At 35.5% G+C, this 24,277-nt stretch overlaps 2 protein-coding genes across 2 annotated transcripts; one reads left to right on the top strand and one right to left on the bottom strand.

Moving 5' to 3' along the window:
• The first annotated feature begins 97 nt into the window (after positions 1-97).
• Positions 98-12,388, top strand: LOC110813202 (Pre-mRNA-processing-splicing factor). Its single transcript, XM_088220440.1, has 25 exons — positions 98-618; positions 1,819-1,942; positions 2,035-2,127; positions 2,280-2,670; positions 3,432-3,918; positions 4,011-4,801; positions 4,916-5,184; positions 5,301-5,615; positions 5,721-6,025; positions 6,108-6,562; positions 6,657-6,783; positions 7,125-7,366; positions 7,476-7,599; positions 7,691-7,880; positions 7,962-8,069; positions 8,242-8,495; positions 8,891-9,507; positions 9,598-9,704; positions 9,802-10,056; positions 10,155-10,628; positions 10,805-10,966; positions 11,050-11,247; positions 11,333-11,611; positions 11,694-11,936; positions 12,024-12,388. The coding sequence occupies exons 1-25, from the start codon at positions 344-346 to the stop codon at positions 12,213-12,215; spliced, it is 7,077 nt and encodes a 2,358-aa protein (XP_088076566.1). The 5' UTR covers positions 98-343; the 3' UTR covers positions 12,216-12,388.
• Positions 12,389-16,521: 4,133 nt separating this feature from the next.
• LOC110813223 (PTI1-like tyrosine-protein kinase At3g15890) lies at positions 16,522-21,806 on the bottom strand. The gene is made up of 4 exons (XM_088220439.1): positions 21,459-21,806; positions 20,823-20,970; positions 17,427-17,689; positions 16,522-17,344 (listed from the first exon to the last, which is right to left on the bottom strand). Exons 1-4 carry the CDS (start codon positions 21,500-21,502, stop codon positions 16,663-16,665), a joined length of 1,137 nt encoding a protein of 378 aa, XP_088076565.1. The 5' UTR covers positions 21,503-21,806; the 3' UTR covers positions 16,522-16,662.
• Between the last annotated feature and the right edge of the window lie 2,471 nt (positions 21,807-24,277).

The following is a 24,277-nucleotide window of genomic DNA, read 5'->3' as shown; positions in this document are numbered from 1 at the left end:
CAACCATAACTCTACCAGACGAAGCAGCGTAAGGGCAATCATGTATCACACCGCCATTTACTCACTTCTCGACTCCGATAGCTGGTGATATAAAAGGAGGAAGCAGAGCCACATTTTCGCCATTTGGTCCCTTCACTCTCTCAAGCCCGAGTGAGAGAGAGAGAGAGAAAGAGAGACTGAGAAAGAGGGAAAAGCTGGAAGGACCCTAAACCCCAAAAACCCTAGAAACCGCCATCTGAGATTCGGCATACTTTTGCTTACTTCGAAATTGTCTGTATGTCCATTTGGTCTTCACTTTGGGGCTTTCTTATCGACGTGCTGAATTGAATTGAAATCTAAAGCTATGTGGAACAACGGAGGTCAGCAGCTTGCTCCACCAGGGACCGGAGGGTCGGTTATACCGCCTCCTCCAGCGGCGCAGCCCTCATATACGGTGCTTACTCCAAATCCTCCGCCGCAGCCGGCACCGTCACCACAGGAGACGGAGGCGAAGCTCGAGGAGAAGGCCAGGAAGTGGATGCAGCTTAATTCTAAGCGTTATGGAGACAAGAGGAAGTTCGGTTTTGTTGAGACACAGAAGGAGGACATGCCCCCGGAGCATGTCAGGAAGATTATCCGGTGTGTTTTCTTGTAGTAGCTTTTTTAGCATTTGAAGTGTTAAATTAGATTTTTTTGTTGTTGCAACTTTTAGTCTCTGGTTATTGTGGTTTCTTTCGGATGATTTCCATATGTTTTTTTCCTAGCTTTCTATCGAAAAATGTTTGATGTCTGATCGTTAGTTGTGCACTTTCGATATCATTGATTGAGTTTATGTGACTTCTCGTTGCAATAGATTTCTGATTGGCGCTTTAGTTTATTTTCCTTTCCTTTATGGTTTGTTCTTTTCATAAATCTCAGAAAGAAGAGAAGAAAATAGTGGATTTTGGATATTGTCACATCTGAAAACTTCCTAACAATTGCTCATTTGAAATAAAAAGTTCCTACTGCTATCGCCGGGTATAACTTCAAAAGATTTTTCAATTGCTCAAGGAAATAGCAGCTAATCTATGGCTGTTAATAATAAAAGAAAAAAAGAGCTTAATTGAGCTGGTGATGATTTTAATTGTTTGTATATTTTGACTGTGTTGATGTGTAATTTTTTTTCGGTTTGGCATTCTTAGGTATGATGCTAGCTAGGTATTGGTGAATGTAGAGCTAAACATTTATAGCTGCACAAATTGACTTGGCTCATGGGTGTCATTCAAAAAATGGCAAATGTTATATTCAGAAATTTGCTTTTTAGCTTCACTATGGTAGATTCTATATACAGGTTGCACCCCTTTGTTCCATAGATTTTTTCTTTAAAGAAAAACTACGATAGTATGTTATTCATGCAACTCTTCTATGTTATATTCCTGTTAGACTTGTTTACATTGTTTTCTTAGAATAATTGTTTATTATTAGGAAATCTTTTACATATGGCTGGTTGATGTATTATTAAGGAAACATGTGAAAAAGCAAGACAAAAATTATTATCACTGCTTTATCTGTGGGTAAACCTGAATTTCTACTTTCTTAAAGTTTGTTGGTTATTTCTTATATAGAACGACCAGCATCTTTAATGATTTACTTTAGCCTGGATGAGATTTTGTTAATTTACCACTGGTCGTGTATAGTATTTTCAGCTTAAAGTACCTTTTTTCATATTTTATATTGTTGATCTAATGGATCTTAGGTTTTTATAAGTAACATGATATATGAGAGAAGTGGAACTGTCATTAGCTATGTTTAGCTCTTTTGTATGATGGTTATGAGAAAATTTTATGCTCTCTTTTGCAGAGACCATGGCGACATGTCTTCTAAGAAATATCGTCATGACAAACGTGTGTATCTTGGAGCCCTCAAATTCATTCCTCATGCAGTTTATAAGCTCCTTGAAAATATGCCGATGCCCTGGGAACAAGTATTATCCCCTCTTCCAAAAATTCACTTTAATTGCATTTATTTTTAATCTGTTTCTATGCCTATAAGTCATTATTTTTTATCTTACTACAGGTCCGCGATGTGAGGGTCTTGTATCATATCACCGGAGCCATTACATTTGTAAATGAAATACCATGGGTTGTTGAACCTATCTATTTGGCTCAGGTATGAAGAGTTTCTTTCTCTCTTCTCATTTGCCCCTCATATTTTTTTTTAGTTTGAGACAGGCACTGTATGCATATTTCAATTTTTGGCTGATATTTGGCCTTCTATTTGGGTTTTGCAACTAATAGTTGGCTTTCAATTTCATTTGACAGTGGGGTACCATGTGGATCATGATGCGTAGGGAGAAGCGGGATCGTCGGCACTTCAAAAGAATGCGGTTTCCTCCATTTGATGATGAGGAGCCTCCATTAGACTATGCGGATAATTTGTTAGATGTAGATCCCCTAGAGCCAATTCAGTTAGAGCTGGATGAAGAAGAAGATTCTGCTGTATATACGTGGTTTTATGACCATAAGCCTCTGGTGAAAACAAAACTTATCAATGGCCCAAGTTATAGGAAATGGCATCTATCCCTTCCAATCATGGCAACTCTCCATCGGCTTGCAGGCCAACTGCTTTCTGATTTGATTGACCGCAATTATTTCTACTTGTTTGACATGCAGTCATTTTTTACAGCAAAAGCATTGAACATGTGTATACCAGGTATGCTTGCTGATCTTTAAGTCTATTTAGTTATGTATGTTAGCTTTTGTCTTTACATTTATTGAGTTGCAGTCTCCTATGAATAAGTACAGGTCCTACATCCATCCTGCATGCATGGAATGGTGAAGTAGATTTGTAATGCATTTAGTTAGAATCTTTAATTTGAATGTACAGTAGGGTGTTCATCTGCAGATCAGACAAAACTGCTTGGGGTTGGAAAAATATCAAGTTTGAGTGTAGCGTACGCAAAACATTCTTTTGCATATCCACGGTTAACTAAGAGAGATACAAATTATATCGAGAGAATAAACGTTGCTCTAATACAGAATTTAATGTGAAAATGAGACAATTTTTTTCCAAATTTCATCAAAAGTGAAGTCATATGAAATTCTATATGTGGAATTAGAACACTCCTATTCTATGAAATTTGATATGAGCTCACTTTCTATTATTTTTAGGTAGGATTTTAACTATCATTTAGTTGAATTACGTTTGAATTTGCAAATGAATTTCCTAAAAAAAGAAGGTTTTCTTCCAAACATGGACTAAGTATGATCATCTGCCCTTTGAAATTGTGAATTTGGGCATACATATCGAATTTTGTATTACTTCATCTTTGATGTAGCTATTAAAAGTTCTTAGTTTGATTGTAGATGCATGTGTGTGTCTTAAGTTCAGGCTTCATTTAATCTAGGTGACATGTAGATTAGATACAATTCTTGTACCTACTATGTGTTGATGTATATGGTGTTCTTTTATAGGTGGCCCTAAATTTGAACCCTTGTATCGTGACATGGAGAAAGGGGATGAGGACTGGAACGAGTTTAATGACATCAACAAACTCATCATTCGTTCACCTTTGAGGACTGAGTATAGAATTGCATTCCCTCATCTTTATAACAACAGGCCCAGGAAGGTTAAGCTTTGTGTTTATCACACTCCAATGGTCATGTATATAAAAACGGAGGATCCTGATTTACCTGCTTTTTATTATGACCCTTTAATTCATCCCATAACCACCACCAACAAGGAACGCCGTGATAAGAAGATTTATGATGATGAGGATAAAGATGATTTCTGTTTGCCAGAAGGGGTTGAACCGTTGCTGAAAGACACTCAGCTTTATACTGACACAACAGCTGCTGGAATTTCCTTATTATTTGCTCCACGACCCTTCAATATGAGGTCTGGTCGCATGCGAAGGGCAGAAGATATACCTCTTGTATCGGAGTGGTATAAGGAACACTGGTGAGATTACAATTCATTTGCAATTTATGCATGTGAAATTTGTTTCTTATGTTAATTAACAACTGATTTTTCTTCGTTTTGTATTTTTACAGTCCCCCTTCTTATCCTGTTAAGGTTCGGGTTAGTTATCAGAAGCTTTTGAAGTGCTATGTATTGAATGAGTTGCATCATAGGCCACCTAAGGCTCAGAAGAAGAAGCACTTGTTTCGGTCTCTCCAAGCGACCAAATTTTTCCAAACCACAGAACTTGATTGGGCTGAAGCAGGTCTTCAGGTCTGCAAGCAAGGATACAACATGCTGAATTTGTTGATTCACAGGAAAAATCTGAACTACCTTCACCTTGATTACAATTTCAATCTGAAGCCTGTAAAGACTCTAACCACAAAGGAACGCAAAAAATCACGATTTGGCAATGCATTTCATTTATGTCGAGAGATACTGCGCTTGACAAAGCTTGTAGTTGATGCTAATATTCAGTTCAGACTTGGTAATGTTGATGCCTTTCAGTTGGCTGATGGTCTGCAATACACGTTTTCCCATGTTGGTCAGTTGACTGGCATGTACCGTTACAAGTACAGATTAATGAGACAGATTAGAATGTGCAAAGATTTAAAGCACTTAATTTACTATCGTTTTAATACTGGGCCGGTGGGAAAAGGGCCAGGATGTGGTTTTTGGGCGCCAATGTGGAGGGTGTGGCTGTTTTTCCTTCGTGGCATAGTGCCTCTTCTTGAGCGATGGTTAGGGAATCTACTTGCACGTCAGTTTGAAGGTCGGCATTCAAAGGGAGTAGCCAAGACAGTTACCAAACAGCGTGTTGAAAGCCACTTCGATTTGGAGCTTCGGGCCGCTGTGATGCATGACGTTCTTGATGCTATGCCTGGTTATCATCTTTTCATTTTCTCTTTAACTCCTTTCAAGATAGGATGATGGTTAGCTTCCTGGTTTCTGTATTCTGCTTAGTTGACTTAACTAACCCTAATCTATTTATTTGCAGAGGGAATCAAGCAAAATAAAGCGAGAACTATATTGCAGCATCTCAGTGAGGCATGGCGCTGTTGGAAAGCCAACATTCCATGGAAGGTTCCTGGTTTGCCCGTTCCAATTGAAAACATGATCCTTCGGTATGTCAAATCAAAAGCGGATTGGTGGACAAATGTTGCTCATTATAATCGTGAACGTATTAGGAGAGGTGCAACTGTTGATAAGACAGTTTGTCGGAAGAATCTTGGAAGACTAACTCGCCTTTGGCTGAAAGCAGAACAGGTTATATATGTTATGGTGTTCTCAGTTTTGGCTGCTTACCCTCTACTTGCAGCAATTTTTCAGAATTTTAAATATTTTCGTTTTATTTTTTGTAACTTACACCCTCGATGATGTAGGAACGACAACACAACTACTTGAAAGATGGTCCGTATGTTACCCCAGAAGAAGCAGTTGCAATATATACAACAACTGTGCACTGGTTAGAATCAAGAAAGTTTTCTCCCATTCCATTCCCTCCACTGTCTTACAAGCATGATACAAAGTTGCTTATTCTTGCTCTGGAGAGATTGAAAGAATCTTACAGTGTGGCTGTGAGATTGAACCAACTGCAAAGAGAAGAGCTGGGTCTCATTGAACAAGCTTATGATAATCCACATGAAGCTCTGTCACGTATTAAGCGACATCTGCTTACCCAACGTGCTTTCAAAGAAGTCAGTTGATAACTTGCATTTACTAGGCTTAGTTGTATTTTTCTTTTTCTATTGCTTCTTTTCTACATTGTGTCTGAGCTAAAAACTGAATGTTGTCTGTTACAGGTTGGGATAGAGTTCATGGATTTGTATAGCTACCTGATTCCGGTTTATGAGATTGAACCTCTTGAGAAAATTACAGATGCTTATCTTGATCAATATTTGTGGTATGAAGGTGATAAGCGCCATCTATTTCCTAATTGGATTAAGCCTGCGGATTCAGAGCCACCTCCGCTTTTGGTTTATAAATGGTGTCAAGGTATAAACAATTTGCAAGGCATATGGGACACAAGTGAGGGGCAGTGTGTGGTTATGCTTCAGACTAAATTTGAGAAGTTCTTTGAGAAGATTGACTTGACAATGTTGAACAGGTAATATCATCATGTTAATATTTTGTGGACTGTAACATATGAAGCCTCTGGATTTCTCACCAAGGTTTCTTTTGATTTCCAGGCTTCTACGGTTAGTTCTCGACCACAACATTGCAGACTATGTCACTGCGAAGAATAATGTTGTCCTGTCTTACAAGGATATGAGTCACACGAACTCATATGGTCTTATAAGGGGTCTTCAGTTTGCTTCTTTTGTTGTACAATATTATGGACTTGTGCTGGATTTACTACTTCTTGGATTGACTCGAGCGAGTGAGATTGCTGGTCCACCACAGATGCCTAATGAGTTTATCACTTATTGGGACACAAAAGTTGAAACACGACATCCAATACGACTTTATTCAAGGTATATTGATAAGGTGCATATATTATTTCGATTTACTCATGAAGAGGCTCGAGACCTTATTCAGCGGTATCTTACTGAGCACCCTGATCCTAACAATGAAAACATGGTTGGATACAACAATAAGAAGTGCTGGCCCAGAGATGCGAGGATGCGGCTAATGAAACACGATGGTATTTATATTCCACTAATACCTGATGAATGTTCTTTTTTTCTGAATTGAACTCTATGAGCTCAAGAATGATCATTTTTAAATTTTTGTTGCAGTAAATCTTGGTAGGAGTGTCTTCTGGGACATGAAGAACCGTCTTCCTCGAAGCATCACTACCTTGGAATGGGAGAACAGCTTTGTTTCTGTATACAGCAAGGACAACCCCAATCTGCTTTTTAGCATGTATGTTTTTTGCTAGTAATTTAAGATTATGTCATGTGTCGTGATTGACTCTTCTCTGGTTAGTTTATTTTCCATTCTGACCCAGTTGTTCTTTTGTCTTTCCTATCCTATGCCTTTTGCAGTGGGATTAATTCCTTCTGATTTAAAAGTTAAAAGCTAATTTAGCCATCATTTAAATCCTGTCACTATCATTCCACCATCCAGTTCTTGTGCTTTTTTTCCCTCTAAATTTTTCATTTTTTGTATAAGCTTGAATCCCTCTTTCTTTGGGACTAGGGTTGGAGCTTGTATGTTGGTGGTTGTTATGCCCTTGTTTGAGGTTTCTCCTTTCTTACCTGTAGGTGTGGATTTGAAGTTCGTATTCTTCCAAAAATAAGAATGACCCAAGAAGCATTCAGCAATACGAGGGATGGAGTTTGGAACCTACAGAACGAGCAGACCAAAGAGCGAACTGCAGTTGCTTTCTTACGAGTTGATGATGAACACATGAAGGTTTTTGAGAATCGTGTCAGGCAGATTCTTATGTCCTCTGGTTCAACAACGTTCACAAAAATCGTTAATAAATGGAACACCGCATTGATAGGTACTTCTTTTTTATGTTTCTTTTGCACCATGATACAACTAGTATTCTTTGAATGTTGGCCTCTTTGTGTAGTCACTTGTTGAACCGGTCTTCTCATCTGTTTGAATAGGTCTTATGACATACTTCCGCGAAGCAACTGTGCATACGCAAGAGCTATTAGATCTGCTGGTTAAATGTGAAAACAAAATTCAAACTCGAATTAAGATTGGGCTGAATTCAAAAATGCCTAGCAGGTAAATGGTGGTTTGGTTCCATGAGCTAGACTTAATTGGTTGAGTTATTTTTTGCTTCGTAATGTGCTTATCAATTATTCTCTGTTTCCAGATTTCCTCCTGTTATCTTTTACACTCCAAAAGAAATTGGAGGACTTGGCATGTTGTCTATGGGTCACATATTGATCCCTCAAAGTGACCTTCGGTACAGTCAGCAGACAGATGTTGGTGTAACTCACTTTAGGAGTGGAATGAGCCATGAGGAGGACCAGCTGATTCCTAATCTTTACCGCTACATACAGGTTAAATCAAACAATGTCCTTTCAGCTATACATAATTTCTTCTTCAGTTCTTGATGTCTTTCTTTCTTTCTTGATCTGCAGCCCTGGGAGAGTGAATTCATTGATTCACAGCGTGTCTGGGCAGAGTATGCGTTGAAGAGGCAGGAAGCTCAGGCACAAAATAGGCGTTTAACCCTTGAAGATTTGGAAGTGAGTATTTGCGTTTTCTTAAGCTTGCATGCAATGTTTAATTATGTGGAGTGTTCGTATCCCTTTTCTTTTTGAGTTTGTGGAACACCAGCTAGAGTGGAATACCATATAGAATTTCAACTGCTAGAATATCATAGGGGATTTATATGGCTTCTCCAAATTATGTTGGCAGGATTCATGGGACAGGGGAATACCACGTATAAATACTTTGTTTCAGAAAGACAGACACACTTTAGCATACGATAAAGGTTGGAGAGTTCGAACTGACTTCAAGCAGTACCAAGTTTTGAAACAAAATCCTTTCTGGTGGACACATCAGAGGCATGACGGGAAGTTGTGGAACTTAAACAATTACCGTACAGATGTCATCCAAGCTCTTGGAGGTGTTGAGGGAATTCTTGAGCATACGTTATTCAAAGGAACCTAGTGAGTCTACTTTCCTTAATTATCTTATTTGTTATTTGTTTGCAATTGCACACTTTAGCATCCATCATTATCGTGTTTGTTGAATCCCGATTTTGTTGGCAAATTATGCATTTTTCATAACTAGTTATAATTATGAATTAAATGGATGTGTATTTAAGTGCCAAAGATATATTTTATTTTACATGATACTGAAAAATTGAAGTTCAATTAATAATATTACATTACTTTGCTGCATGACGTTCTTTGGCTGGCTCTAGGGATTATTAATACGTTACCATCAATCTGATTCTATGCTTGTGAATATCAATTATGTGCAATATTACTGATAGATTAGATGCAAGGACTTTTACATATAAAAAAGAAGCAATTGATTTTGCTTGGTCTAAATTTTTCAGCTTTCCAACCTGGGAAGGTCTCTTCTGGGAAAAGGCTTCTGGTTTTGAGGAGTCAATGAAATACAAGAAGTTGACAAATGCTCAAAGATCTGGTCTCAATCAAATTCCTAACCGTAGGTTTACTCTTTGGTGGTCGCCTACAATAAATCGTGCCAATGTGTATGTTGGTTTCCAAGTGCAGTTGGATTTGACTGGAATTTTCATGCATGGAAAGATTCCAACCTTGAAGATATCTCTAATTCAGATATTCCGAGCACATTTGTGGCAAAAGATTCATGAGAGCGTGGTTATGGATCTTTGTCAAGTCCTCGACCAGGAGCTAGATGCTTTGGAAATTGAAACTGTCCAGAAGGAAACAATTCATCCAAGGAAGAGTTACAAAATGAACAGCTCTTGTGCGGATGTTCTTCTCTTTGCTGCACATAGATGGCCTATGTCAAAACCTAGTCTTGTAGCAGAATCAAAAGATATGTTCGACCAGAAAGCAAGCAACAAGTATTGGATAGATGTACAACTCCGATGGGGAGATTATGACTCCCACGATATTGAGCGTTATACTCGAGCCAAATTCATGGATTATACCACTGATAATATGTCAATATATCCATCGCCCACTGGTGTGTAATTACTTCCTTGGTTTCATTCTATGCTCTTCTGTGCTTGCATGTACTCTGTTCTCAATTTGTCTGGGACTGGATTTCATGCAGGTGTAATGATTGGGATTGATTTGGCATATAATTTGCATTCTGCTTTTGGCAACTGGTTCCCTGGTTCAAAACCACTGCTAGCTCAGGCAATGAACAAGATCATGAAGGTAGTGTAGTTCTATTACTCTGATCATATACGTCTCTTTTGACTGGTTTGAAGCTTTTACTAGCAATTTACTCATGGGCTAATTGATGATTATGCAGTCAAATCCAGCTTTATATGTTCTGAGGGAGCGAATAAGGAAAGGTTTGCAGTTGTATTCATCTGAGCCTACAGAGCCATACTTGTCATCCCAAAATTATGGTGAAATATTTAGCAACCAAATAATATGGTTTGTTGATGACACCAACGTTTATCGTGTCACAATCCATAAGACATTTGAAGGAAATCTGACCACAAAACCTATTAATGGAGCTATCTTCATCTTCAACCCAAGAACGGGACAGTTGTTCTTAAAGGTTTTTTTTTTTTTTTTTCTCTTTGGTTTGATTATTGAATATATTCTCACCCTTTTAGTATATCATAATAACTAACCTATTAACATGGTGGTCTGTAGGTCATCCACACGAGTGTATGGGCCGGTCAGAAGCGTCTTGGTCAGCTTGCTAAGTGGAAAACTGCTGAAGAGGTTGCAGCTCTTGTGCGGTCTTTGCCTGTTGAAGAACAACCGAAACAGATCATTGTGACTCGTAAAGGAATGTTGGATCCCCTGGAAGTTCACTTGCTCGATTTTCCCAATATAGTGATTAAAGGAAGTGAGTTGCAGCTCCCATTCCAGGCGTGCTTGAAGATTGAGAAATTTGGTGATCTGATTCTGAAGGCCACTGAACCGCAGATGGTTCTATTCAATATTTATGATGATTGGTTGAAGAGTATATCGTCGTACACTGCATTCTCTAGACTCATTTTGATCCTTCGAGCACTTCATGTGAATAATGAGAAGGCGAAGATGTTGCTGAAGCCTGACAAAACAGTCATTACCGAGCCACATCATATCTGGCCTTCTCTCACTGATGATCAGTGGATGAAGGTGATGTCTCTCGCACAGTTCCTGGATTTGCTTGCATTCATTTATTAACTTCTGTTCCTTCCATTTGATTGTACAACTTTCTTTAGCTTGTCTTGTCAAATCTTCCGTTGTGTGTAAATTAGCATTGTAACAGCTAATCTCATCATTAAATGAAAGTGCATACTTCTATTGTGCAGGTTGAGGTTGCCCTAAGAGATCTTATACTTTCGGATTATGCAAAGAAAAACAATGTGAACACATCAGCTTTAACACAGTCTGAGATACGTGATATCATCCTTGGAGCTGAAATTACGCCACCATCGCAGCAGAGGCAACAAATTGCAGAGATTGAGAAACAGGTCACATTTGATTCTATCTTCTGGAGATTGCTTTTGAATCTGAGTTTCTTTTTCTATTTACTGAGTGAATTAATATTTTTCAGGCAAAAGAAGCAAGTCAGCTAACAGCTGTCACAACAAGGACGACAAATGTTCATGGTGATGAACTCATCGTCACTACCACTAGTCCTTACGAGCAAGCTGCGTTTGGATCGAAAACTGATTGGCGCGTGAGAGCAATATCAGCAACTAATCTTTATCTGAGGGTCAACCATATATATGTTAATTCAGAGGACATAAAGGTAAAGTTCTTTCTTGTTTTCAATTGAATGGTTGGCATACAAGCTCTTGTTCTTTTCTGACTCTGGTTTGCACTTGATGATGCAGGAGACAGGATATACTTACATCATGCCCAAGAACATTTTAAAGAAGTTTATTTGCATAGCAGATCTCAGGACTCAAATTGCCGGGTATCTATATGGTATAAGCCCTCCAGACAATCCCCAGGTGAAGGAAATCCGCTGTATTGCAATGCCACCCCAATGGGGTACTCATCAGCAAGTTCATCTTCCGTCAGCTCTTCCTGAGCATGACTTCTTGAATGATCTAGAGCCTCTGGGATGGATGCATACACAACCAAATGAGCTTCCTCAGTTGTCACCACAGGCACGACATGCTAATTATTTGTCTTCAAAATTTGTATGGTTTATCTTAAAATGGATTTGGTAACTGGTGCAATTGTTTGCAGGATCTGACAAATCATGCTCGAATCCTGGAGAACAACAAGCAGTGGGATGGAGAAAAGTGCATTATCTTGACATGCAGTTTCACTCCTGGCTCCTGTTCGTTAACTGCATATAAACTTACCCCAAGTGGTTACGAGTGGGGACGTGTCAACAAGGATACAGGAAGCAATCCCCACGGCTACCTTCCTACCCATTATGAGAAGGTCCAGATGCTCCTGAGTGACCGGTTCCTCGGGTTTTACATGGTAAGAAGTGTGCATTTATCTGTTATTGGATTTTTAGATTTCAAGTATGATGTTGGAATTAATGGAGCTGTGGACTTCTATCTGTAGATTCCGGATAATGGGCCATGGAATTATAACTTCATGGGGGTGAAGCACACAGTGAGCATGAAATATGGTGTGAAGCTTGGAACACCACGAGAGTACTATCATGAGGATCACAGGCCAACCCATTTCCTCGAGTTTAGCAACATGGAGGAGGGTGATGTTGCTGAAGGCGATCGCGAGGATACCTTCTCCTAGACATCAATTTTCTTCTTACTTGTAACAGTTCATGTACAAGCCACGCCCATGATGTAACTGTATTTGAGCACATAATTTTTGAATTAGCTGTAAATATTTCTGAGCTTTACTCTATGTAGCTAACAGATTTTGGTTCATAACAAGAGTATAAATTTTTCAGCAGGTTTTAATTCTCTGAAGTCTCTGGGAAAGAAAAGAGGGAATTTACAAACTCCACAAAGTTCTTGGTTCTGTTAGTTTTTAGTTGGAAATAGGCTTTATAATTTTCTGACTCTGGTAAGCGTCAGAGCGTGTAGAAGACACATAAGATTAGCAGGTTAAGGTCCATGGTAGCGGGAGCTAGACTTCTATTTTACAAAATTTATCGGTTGGTGACTGCCTGTAAATAAGTGTAAAAATTTAATTTTACCATCTTAACATAATTTTTTTGTTAGTGAGTTTGTAAGAGCAATGAACGTATGAATAAATCAATATAATTTATAAGTTTACATTACCAAAAGTTTATAATTTTTTTTAAAATTTAATAACCTAAAGTTCCTAAGCAGTTACATGCCATGTTTATGTTGCCTTCAAATGAATTTCAAAATTTTAGTTGGAAGTTTGGATATTTTACTGAACATAACTTGCAAATTTTCAGAGCTTATGAATAATTGAATAGTACACAAAGTCTTATACGCTAAAGTCATTCTTTCAATAAATTGAATAATTGAAAATTGTGTTGAGATAATTGGGGTGATTAAGATTCTTTTATTCGGGATGACGCTTGCTCATGGGAGAAGATCTACACACGTAGAATTGGAAGGCGGCTCTAAAACAATTCACACTTGCTCAGTCTTTTCAATTCTGAATTTTGCATGTTGTTGAATGAGTTTTTATTGATTATTATTGCTATTAAAAATTATTTCTATTTTCAAATCACGTCATTATGTTTGCTTCTCTATTACTCAGTTTGAGATAAACCTTTAACAATAGATACTTTTATCATCTGAAAAGAATATATATATTACTTATAGAATAGCAATAAGTCTTTTCTTTTTTTTGTTAATGTTTATCAAATTCTCTGAGTGTTTAATGTTATAAAATATAATAGTGAAATACTGCATAAACTTATTTAAAAATGTATATATAGTTCAGTTTTAAAAAGAAAAAGTTATAATAATGGAACAAAAATTCAACTCCATATATGTGTTTTAGCTTTTTCTTTTAACTTATTCACTTTTTTTGTTTAATTATTATTCATGCTTAGTTAAAATGTTTTAATCTGATGTATCTCTTACCTCTTTGATTTTACCAAGTACATAAACTCAATTATCATTTCAATCAAATAATTAAAAGTAGAGTCAGACATGCATACAATAAGTGCAATTTTTGTTTTAAGTTGATTAAATCATAACTTAGATGTTAATGTTATTAAAATCTTGATGGCCACAGTAAGTAATCATATAAAATAAGAACAAAATTATCATACTTCTATAACACCTCAATCGAGTTAGGATTTGTATTATATATTTTCTAGTTAAATCAACTTTAATCTGATTTTTTTTTTATTCCCAATCTAAACTGCATGGACCAAGCTTTTATTAAATTTGACATTAGAGAAGGCTTTTTCTCCATGTTATATTTCAGCTTTCAAAAGTTTCATTGAAATAGAAATTATATCTATGATCATTTTGGGAGAGGGGAAAAGAAAAACCTGAATTATTGCTTGATCTTTTTCTTCTTTTTTTACCTGATGCTTTAGAAGGGAGTCTCTAGGAAAATTTCTTGTTTCAATATTATAATAAGGTGCTTTTAAGACTCTTGCAGAATATAAAAGATATAAATTTACTACTTATTTCATTAAATATGATATTAAACAGCAGATTATGCACCATTAAATTAAAATTTATGATTGTTGAAAGGAATATATTCAAAGCATTAGAATGCTTTAAATTATTTAAGCATGTAAGTTATTATTCAAAAAGTAAGTGGTTAATGTTTGGATAAACTACTAATTGTAAACAGTAAACAATGTCAATGGCTCCCTTTCTTATCTCTATTGTTAAAAATCAAGAGCTGCTAAGAAAATAATTCATAAATGGCATAGGCATCACTTTTGAATTTCTTATCAGAAAGTTCAAAAGCTAGAAGAAGAACTTGAAACTTCATAGCAAGAAATCACCCACTTATGCTTGCATGAGAAGCTTATATTTAAACTACTCTCTGCAAGAGTTTCTAAACAAGATGAAGTCTATTGGGGGCAGCATTCTTGTGCTTAATAGACTGTTCAGGGAGCTAGGACTATTTCTCATCGTATTAAAGGGGAGCTGCTCTATATGAGGCTCGTACTGTAGAGCAAGCAAAGCTATTGGACCTGAAATGCATCGATCTAGCCATGAGCAGGTTGAAGAGAGCTCTTACAGTGTTGCTCTCGTTCCAAGTCAAAGACTCACATTCTTACTCTCTATTTATGCTCAAAAACTCAACCCAGTTACATGCACTTACATCTAGAGAAGCATTGGAGGGCTCATTGGTCGTCGCCAAAAAAGAGAGCAAAAGAAAGATAGGGAATGACAAATTGCTCTTTTTTCTATCTTTTTCATCCTACTATAATGAAGTCACAAAAGAAGTAGGAATAGATTGCTCAAGGGAGGAAATATTTCCATCTAACCTTAACTATTCAGTGGAAAGGAACTCCATTGCGACACAAATAGATTCCCAAAGTAATTAGTTTATTGATCCTAAAGGCATTATTGATAAGTAAATGTCATATTACCCACTTTCTCTACAAGTGATGAATCAATCTTATGCAATGAAATCTCAATTATTTCTATTTTGCATTACAACTTAGGATAATGAGGAATTATTTCAAATTCCTTCTGGTTGCAAAACTTTTGTGCCTCTTAAAATTATAGGTCCCAACAAATCCTCGGGACTAGAAGGTAAGCTAGGTTCTTTTTACTAAATTTCATCGGAATATTATTGGTCCAAACATTATATGTATATTCAATAATCCTTTCATACTAGTTTTCTCCTTAAAGAAATGAACCAGAATACTGTCTATATATCTGGATGTCTGGGTGCATAATGTTAAACGATTCAAACCTATTGCTTTATGTAATATATCCTACAAGATTACTTCTAAGCTCATCGCTTCTCAATTTAAGCCTTTTTGCAGTCTATCTTCCCTCCCTATCATGTATCTTTTGTAAAATGAAGTACAATACAAGATAATGCGTTCAATGAATCAAAAGAAATGTAAAGTGGTACGGATTCACTCTAAAATGTAATATCGAAATAATCTTCAAAAGAATGGAATTGTCCTTTCTTCTTTATATTACGAATTATATAGGATCTCATGTTAAAATAATATAAATTACATCTATTGATACATCTCTATGTCTCTTATCAATTCTTTTATTAATGAAAATCCATCCAATGACCTCTGAACCCAATCAAAGTCTAAGACAGGAAGATCATTTATCTTTATCCCTTTTTATTTTTTATACTGAAACTTTATTTAGATTGCTAGCTTAAAAAGGGATTGAAAGGACTAAAGAGCATTAAAGTATGTCAAGCTGCTCCCGGCTTAAATAATTTTATTTTTTTAACAGATGAACTATTTATCTGTTATCAAATTAAGATAGATTAGGTTGCTATTATTTTATACTATTTGGAGCAGTACAACAATTTGTTAGGTCAATTCTCTGTATGTCACTAAATTCTCCTAACATTCAGCATCTTATTAATTCTCTCACAGGTCTCACTATTAACCGAGCTCATTCCAATACTTCGGAATGTCATGAACTCCATACAGACTTTCCTTGAGGAATTTTGAAGACCTATTACATAGGATGCAAGCTCGATTAACTACTTAGACATGCATGGCTTCACCCTATTTAGTTGAGATGCCATGTATAAGCCAAACAAATTTTGCGGATTAGCATTCACAAGGTTAAGTGATTTTCATATGGTCTTTGTGGCTAAACTTGGCTCAGAGTTGATTTTTAACGCTCCAAAACTATAGATACAAATAATTATATGATTTATACGCACTACTTCTATTTCGATATGCAAATAAATGTGTAAGCAATCCGAAATTTCTTAGGAAAATCTGGAAAAACATCCACCGCTGTATCAATGGAAAAAAATTATCCTGTAAGTAGCCTCCTCTCAGACATATATAAATGTACAGAGAAAAAGTCTTACACCAAATTCAAACTCAATATCATGAAAAGAAATTAATGAATACAAACATTGCGAAAAGTGCATAAAACATAAGTTAAATTCGCTACCAATCCAACAGTTCTTGGAACTGAAAGAGCAGTGAATGAAAATGCATTCATATACATAAACAAAGATTCACACACACCTCACAAAATTATGCTTCCAATTCCAAACACCATGTAACCACACGCCCTGGCAACTTTAATAAACAAACAGCCAGTGCCACCTGTTACACAAATAATTAAGTCCCCGAGTCTACATCTAAACCTTCATTCTCATTATGAGCAACTGCAGGTACAATCTTTTCTGGTCCCTCCTGTGGTTTCTTCTCTTCTGAGATGCAATCTTCATTGTCTGACTTCCCATTATTTGATTCTGCAGGTTGGGGATTCTTGAAGAGTTCATGATTTTCTATTTCAGTTAATTTCTCCTTTGATTCTCCCTTGAGCAATTCAACCACCTCAAGCATGGTGGGTCTTTTCTCTGGTTGATTGTGGGCACATACAAGGGCAACAAGGACGATTCTTTTTAGCTCTTCCTCAACAAAGTTTCCATTTAGCCTAGCATCGGCAATCTCGCTGAACTTCTCCCCACGCACCAAGGGCAGAGCCCAGTCAGTGATTGTTCGTTTTGTCACTGCACCTAACTTCTCTATGGGTTTTTTGCCACTCGCCAATTCCAGCAAGAGAATGCCGAAGCTGTACACATCACAGCTCTCTGATGCTTTCCCCAACATTGCATATTCAGGGGCAAGGTAGCCAAGAGTACCTTTGACTCTTGTGGTGACATGTGTTGCACCATCAGGGATCAGTTTTGCAAATCCGAAATCAGCAACTTGAGCCTGGAAATCAGAATCAAGCAATACATTGCTAGCCTTGACATCTCTGTGGATAATATGCGGGGTAGCATGGTGGTGAAGATAGCTGGATTATTCCATCTAACAAGTTAGCATATGTGGTAGTAGATAGTTGAATAATATAAGAAAGTTGGGTTTTCAAGACTTACGCTATACCCTCTGCAGAGCCTATTGCAATATTCATCCGTCTCTTCCAATCAAGAAGGCACTCAGCCGAGTGGTGTCCATGAAGATGAGAAAGCAAGCTCAAATTTGGCATATAGTCATAGACAATAAGCCGTTCTTGTCCTTCAGCACAATATCCACGTAAACTCAACAAATTCTTGTGCCGGACTCGTGCCAGTATCTCAACCTCAACAGAAAATTCCATCTCCGCTTTATTGCTCCAAACCTTCAGTCTCTTCACTGCAATCTGCAGACATACTTTTTCAGAATAGAAACTAGTCTATCCAAAAGACAACATGGAAATAAATTTGGCAGCAACAACTCCAACAAGATGCCACTTCCTTTTTTTGTCAAGGGAATAGACTTGTAATCCAGACATTCATTCTACTTATATAAGAGAAAGAAAATGCAGTATTAGAAAAATTGCAGTGACATTGATTTTTCTAAACCAAAATATATTTAAGTTGGTGACATTCTGTTTTCACTTTTAATCTCTCACATGCTAATATTACCAATTATGACTCTGGTAAGCAAAATAAATAGAGAAAAAAAGACCTAGCAGATTTTGTTAAGCCCAAAACTCAACCTGAAATGACATCAGTAATTCCGACTATAGTTCCAAAAGGAACATTTACCTGCTAGAATTACCTAAGTTTCCAAAAGGAGACAGAAAAGAAAAAGAAAAGGTCAAAATGAATAAATTCTGCAATCAGCTTAGCACTAATTAAGTTGGTGACATTCTGTTTTCACTTTTAATCTCTCACATGCTAATATTACCAATTATGACTCTGGTAAGCAAAATAAATAGAGAAAAAAAGACCTAGCAGATTTTGTTAAGCCCAAAACTCAACCTGAAATGACATCAGTAATTCCGACTATAGTTCCAAAAGGAACATTTACCTGCTAGAATTACCTAAGTTTCCAAAAGGAGACAGAAAAGAAAAAGAAAAGGTCAAAATGAATAAATTCTGCAATCAGCTTAGCACTAATTAGGTCTCTCATATTAGGTTAGGCTAGTAGAACCACAGATAACCACCTGAAAATGCAACACAAGCTTTCCCATGAAGCTTGTGGAACCCCTAGAAATCACTTTTTTACTATTGACAAAATAAACCAAAGCTCTAGCTTCAATGAGGTAAGCTCAGCCATGAAACATTATGGCCCTTCGCCAATGTCTGTGTATCCTTTGGTTAAACAAACAAACAACCAACTTTGTGCACAAAAGCATAACTGCAGCTTTAGGGAGCCAGAGCTCAAATATTATTAGGCTGGTGAACTATTGATGTAGACTCCAAGTTGATTGTCGTAACACAAATCTATGGAAACTAACTATATGCTTGGTATTTGTTCGTTGCTGGAGAGAACATAAAAGCAATGCATTAGCTATATAACTGGAGCTTTTGCATTGTTTTGTCGACAGTCATAAACTTGTACTTCCTGAATAAGTTTTAACTCTGATTCATGAACGGGACGTCATGAATCAATGTTATAACCAAGGTATGACTAGTCACTTTATCTTTAGGACCATAATACCCCCATTAGCATAACAGTTGAATAGAATATTAACAGTGCACAAAAATACCAATGCATTTTAATGTGAAATTTCATAATGTTATTAATTAAAAAATTATATGAAATCAGAATTAAAACAACTATATTAAATCAGAATCTATGATGTCAAAATATGTGAGTAATTTTTTTTATTTTATAAACAGAAAAAAGTCATATATATGCAGCAAGGTCCACCGTCTTCTTTAGCACAATTATATGAAATGTTATAAGTCTATGAAAAAAAATATATGAAAATTTGAACTTACTAATTAAAATGTTTGCATAGATTCTATCAATTTATTATGTAATAATATATAAATTTTTAATATATAGATGAATTATTTATCATAAGTGCATTATATTATATTTTTAAACAAATAAAGTAAGGTGTGATATTATAATCACTTATGGTTTATTATAGCATTATTTCATTCTCGTACACTGTTGAATCAAACATAGCAATAATGTTGTAATGCTTATTGAAAACCAAATATCATAACATAACTACAAGTTTGTTACAGTATTATGCCGTCTCTGTTGAATAGTTATTCCATTCTACCTGTATCTTATTCAGCAAATCAAAATGTGCCATAAGTGAAGGAATGATAAAACCCAATCACAACGAGCAATGATAAAACTTGATAACTAGCCAATGATTCAAAGGTCATATCTTCCATTGGAATACCATTGAATTATTTCTGCCGAAAAGCATTAAGCTAAAGTGACAAACTAAAAACTTTCAACTCCAGGATTGAGAATGTGAAATTCAATTCCTAGATAAACTTTCACTAAAGAACATTGGGTCACATGCAAGCAAAAGGATATTGTACAGGAGGGAAAGATGAAAGCAAGTAGTGTTGACATGCAAGTTATGAAGACAAGGATAAATGACAGCAAAATTGCATTTCATTAAAACAGAAACAATAAAGGTACTGATCGAATTCCTTTATCTATGTACCTGTGGAACAAAAAGAAAAGAATAGATTTGCTCCTTTGACTTTGCCCTTCCAGTAAAATTAATTGGGGAACATCCAGAATCTATTCCTAACACATTTTAGCATGAATTGGTATAAGAGCTATTCCTTCTCTCAACAACCACCCAAAGCTACTCAAAATCAAACGCCTAACAAAGAAAACAACTAACTTGAGGCCATAGGGTACTTTGACACCAGGCACACAATCTCTTCTCTTTTTTTTTTCTTTTTGAGTAATGACATCCATAAAAATCTTGAAACTGGAATTTACATATCCAGATATGAAGAAATAAATATTTACATTCAGAGGAATGCCATATTCTGCACAAGAAACTTAACACAAAGAGGTACATTCCTTACTAGTTTATTACATCACCAACTGACTCAGAATTAGGCAAGAAAATGGTTATGGTACATTAGCTGGTTTCTCTTGCCAATCTCTTTTTTCCTTGGCAAATGAATGCACACACCCAATGCAGTTGGGAGTAGGAATCTTCAACAACTACATTCTTACTCGGACTATTTCACATGCAGCTACTAATTTCCATGACTAATTATCAGAATCTCAATAAAAAGTAACCACTTAAAGCTAACCATTCAAATAATTGGGTTTTGTATGAAATTGAATTTCGACTATTTTAAGCATATAAAATAAGGTCAATCAGTACACTTCAGAGCTTGAACAGCACCCACCCATCCAGTCCGGTCCGCCCCACAACAAATTCAATAATTTGCTATTTGCTGATAATTCTGTGTAAAATCGATAATTATATTTTCCTTGATAAATTTAATTAAAATTTAAAACCAAAATTCAAATAGGAAAAATAAATATCCAAAAAAAGCTAAGCTCAATACCTGCGAACCATCCCAGAGCTGACCCCAGTAAACACTGCCAAATCCACCTTCTCCAAGCTTGTTATCATAATTAAAATTATTGGTAGCTGAGTGCAATTCTTTTAATGAGAAAATCCTCCATGTTGACAGTTTCTTCTCCCTGTCTTTCCTGTAGAATTTCATAAACTAATCATCAAAACCATCATTACAACATGGTGAAAAGAACCCCAATTGCCAGTAACATCACACTCCTAAAGAATACAGGGAAAAAAGAAAAAGAATATGGAATGAGTAATGTAAACAACTCCTCTGTTACTGTAGTTTCACAAAACATGAATACTTCACATAGGCTAAACCTACCAGTCACAACCAAACTCAGTTCAGTATATTATAAACAATTTGTCATTTTAGGATCCACAGAAGAGTTAAAAGAAAATGAAAAATAAACCAACATCCACCTAATTAATTTTTAAACCCACCTTAATCCCCATTTCCACCAGCACAACAGTCACCCGCCGTAACCAATCAATCAAAAATCAAATTTCACCATAAATTTAATAGCACCCTTTAACAAATAATCAGATCAAACAAAAATAGAAATTCAAAAAGCAAAAGGAAACTCCAGTTTCCATCAATTGACCCATCATTGATACATACCGATCCAAACCCTTTCTACAGCAGAACATACTGCAAAACGCCATTTTGAACCACCAATCAAATCCTTTTCACCTCTCCCCCTATAATCGTTCTTGTGATTTCTTCACTTTCTCCTTCTAACTCAGTGCTGTTCTTGTCCCTAGCTCATCACTTCACTCTCTCGATATTGAGTCTGTTGCTTAGCCGACGATGAGATACAAAACAGAACGCTTTTACATACGAGAAAGCAGCAAAACATTTGTGTATCAGACCAGAGCAAAGACAATTTTCTTCTTCTCTTCTGCCGAAAGGAATCGAAGAATAGTGAAGGCGAAGTCTTGTTGTCTAACCATTTTCTGTGTTTGTATTTGTATTCGGGTACAGTTGTTTCCAATTTTCAAATGCTAATACATGTGGTGGTCGCGGGGTCCACTTCTCTGCGTCTTTTCCTTTATACACAAACACATGCATTTTTTTTTTTCAAAATTAAAAAAAGAAAAAGTTAAAATACTAAAATACCCCTGTATTAATCTGAATTTTTCATTTCAAATACATATTATACAGAATTCCATTTAAATACATGCAAATGCCACTCTATTTACGTGATTTACTCGGGTTTTTAGACTTAAAACGGACCCAAATCCTTGCAATTCTTTAAAGTCAAATTACTAAATTTCCATTCAAATACATACAATTTTTAAAGCGAAATTCCAAAAATGCCCCTCAATTATTCAATCAAAGTAAATGTGATGCAATTTTGAAAGCCAAAGTATTGAAAATGTCCCACTATTAATCTGAATTGTTCAATGTATTTTATGTCAAATTCCATCCAAAATACATATAAAAATTTTAAAGCCAAAATACTAAAAATGTCGGGAAGTATTCAATTCAAATATATTTTACAAGAAATTGAATTTGAATAGACCCAAAATCATGTAAAATAGTTTTTTATAACTTGAATTATTCATTTGAAATATATTTGTACGAATTTCTATCCTCTCAATGAATTTGAATTATTTAATTCAAATATATTTTATAAATTTTTATTTATAACTTTTAATTTAGTCTTAAATTAATCCAATCTTTACTATAAAACTAATTGTTGTTAAATTGTGTGCACACGGCCAAAGATGATGAAATTTATTATACACACAATAAATAATGATTTGATAAATAATTATTATTAACATTAATAATTAAAACTAAATTATTAAAAAAATATTAGTTTTAAATTAATTGGAAAAATAATAATAATAATTTTTTTTTTTTGCCCTTTTGAACCGTCTGTCTTTATGATACAGCTGCTTAGTAAACCATTGAATGCTGACGTAATATGCACGTGTAGTTATTCACTTTTTTATTTTTTAAGAATTAAAAATTAAAAATTAGAAAACTCTTTCTTTCTCTTTTTCCTCACTCTCTCTCTTGCTCCCCAAACAATCTCTTCGGACATTCATTTCGCCTCTTTCCTCTACGATGCAGTGATGCCGAAGACTATGTGACGGATGTTAGTTTCTTCCTCCTCCTACCGCAATAGCTTATGCTACTTCTTGGTGAATAGAGGTTGAAGCCGGAGCTTAGAACAATGTAAATCGTCGGTGACGAGTACAGACAAACTTCAGTGCTTTTAGTAAAAATTAGAGATGAAAGACTAGGGAAACTCATGATTTATAGAGGAGAGAAAAGAATGAGAGCATTCCCGCGGCCAAGGGTTTGCAATTGAGGATGGAAAAATAGGAAAAAGAAAAAGGTTTTCAATGAGGCGTGAATTAGAGAGACGAAGAAGATATTTATCTAATGAAAGCTCATTTCAAATTTTTTCCTTCCCTCTCTCTCTTCACAGGTACATGTATTATATACATATAAATTAAATTATGATTAGAAACCCTAAATATAGGAAGAACGGGCCGCCCTTCTGACTTTTTACTATTGACATATATGTGTAACAAATGAAAAAGTGAAGGAAAAAAGAACCAATCCAATGAGCTCCAATCATTTTTGCATGTATCCCTTGAAATACAAGAATTCAAATACGTACATATAGATATTTGCTTAATTTCTTTTCTTTTCTTTTTGTCTTTTCAAAATCATTCGTCAGTTCTAACACTAAAATATGACAAATACACACACCAGATAAGGGAGAAAAATTGGGATGACGTCCGTGGCTAGCCAGGTGTTGCAAGGGAGAAGATTGCTTAATGTTGAGAATATTTTTTTGTATATTAAAATAGTTTCGTCAGGGTAAACAAAGACATATTCTATTATTATAATTCGTTTTTGTTAAGACCAAAAATTCATCGTTAATAATTCCATATAAGACTATTTATAAAATACTCCATTTAAGTATTGAATCGGTTATAAAACTAATATTTATAAGTAATGAAATGTAAAAGGATAGACTATTTTTTATTGTTAGAGAAAAGACTAATTTAGAAAAATATTAAAAGTATTTAAAAAAAAACAGAAATTGTACAAGAGCTTTTGGAGTATTTATCCATGGCTTCACTGGCCTGGAAGAAAAATCCACTGAGAAGTTCTATTTTTTTGACCTTTTTTCTTTTTGAAAAATGCATATAGAGAAATTATTATTATTACACTGTGAATACTTGTAAAAATGCATAAAAAATTATTATTATTCAAATTTTAGTTATTTCAATTCGAATAAATTTAGATTATAACTTTCAAAAATATTGAAAAACTTGAATGTTGCAAGCAACAATTTTTGAGAAGGCTATCCTAAGAACCTTTACAGAAATTAGAAAATTTTTTGGCAAAATACAAAAGTAGAATTCAACTGTTGTCATGTATTTATTATACATGCAGAATAGGATGACACTTCA

The sequence above is a fragment of the Carica papaya genome, chromosome 5 (genome assembly GCF_054855325.1).
Source record: "Carica papaya isolate Zhongbai chromosome 5, ASM5485532v1, whole genome shotgun sequence".
NCBI classification, from domain to species: domain Eukaryota; kingdom Viridiplantae; phylum Streptophyta; class Magnoliopsida; order Brassicales; family Caricaceae; genus Carica; species Carica papaya.
The sequence above is the reverse complement of the archived record's forward strand: the minus strand, read 5'-3'. Positions and strand labels throughout refer to the sequence as shown.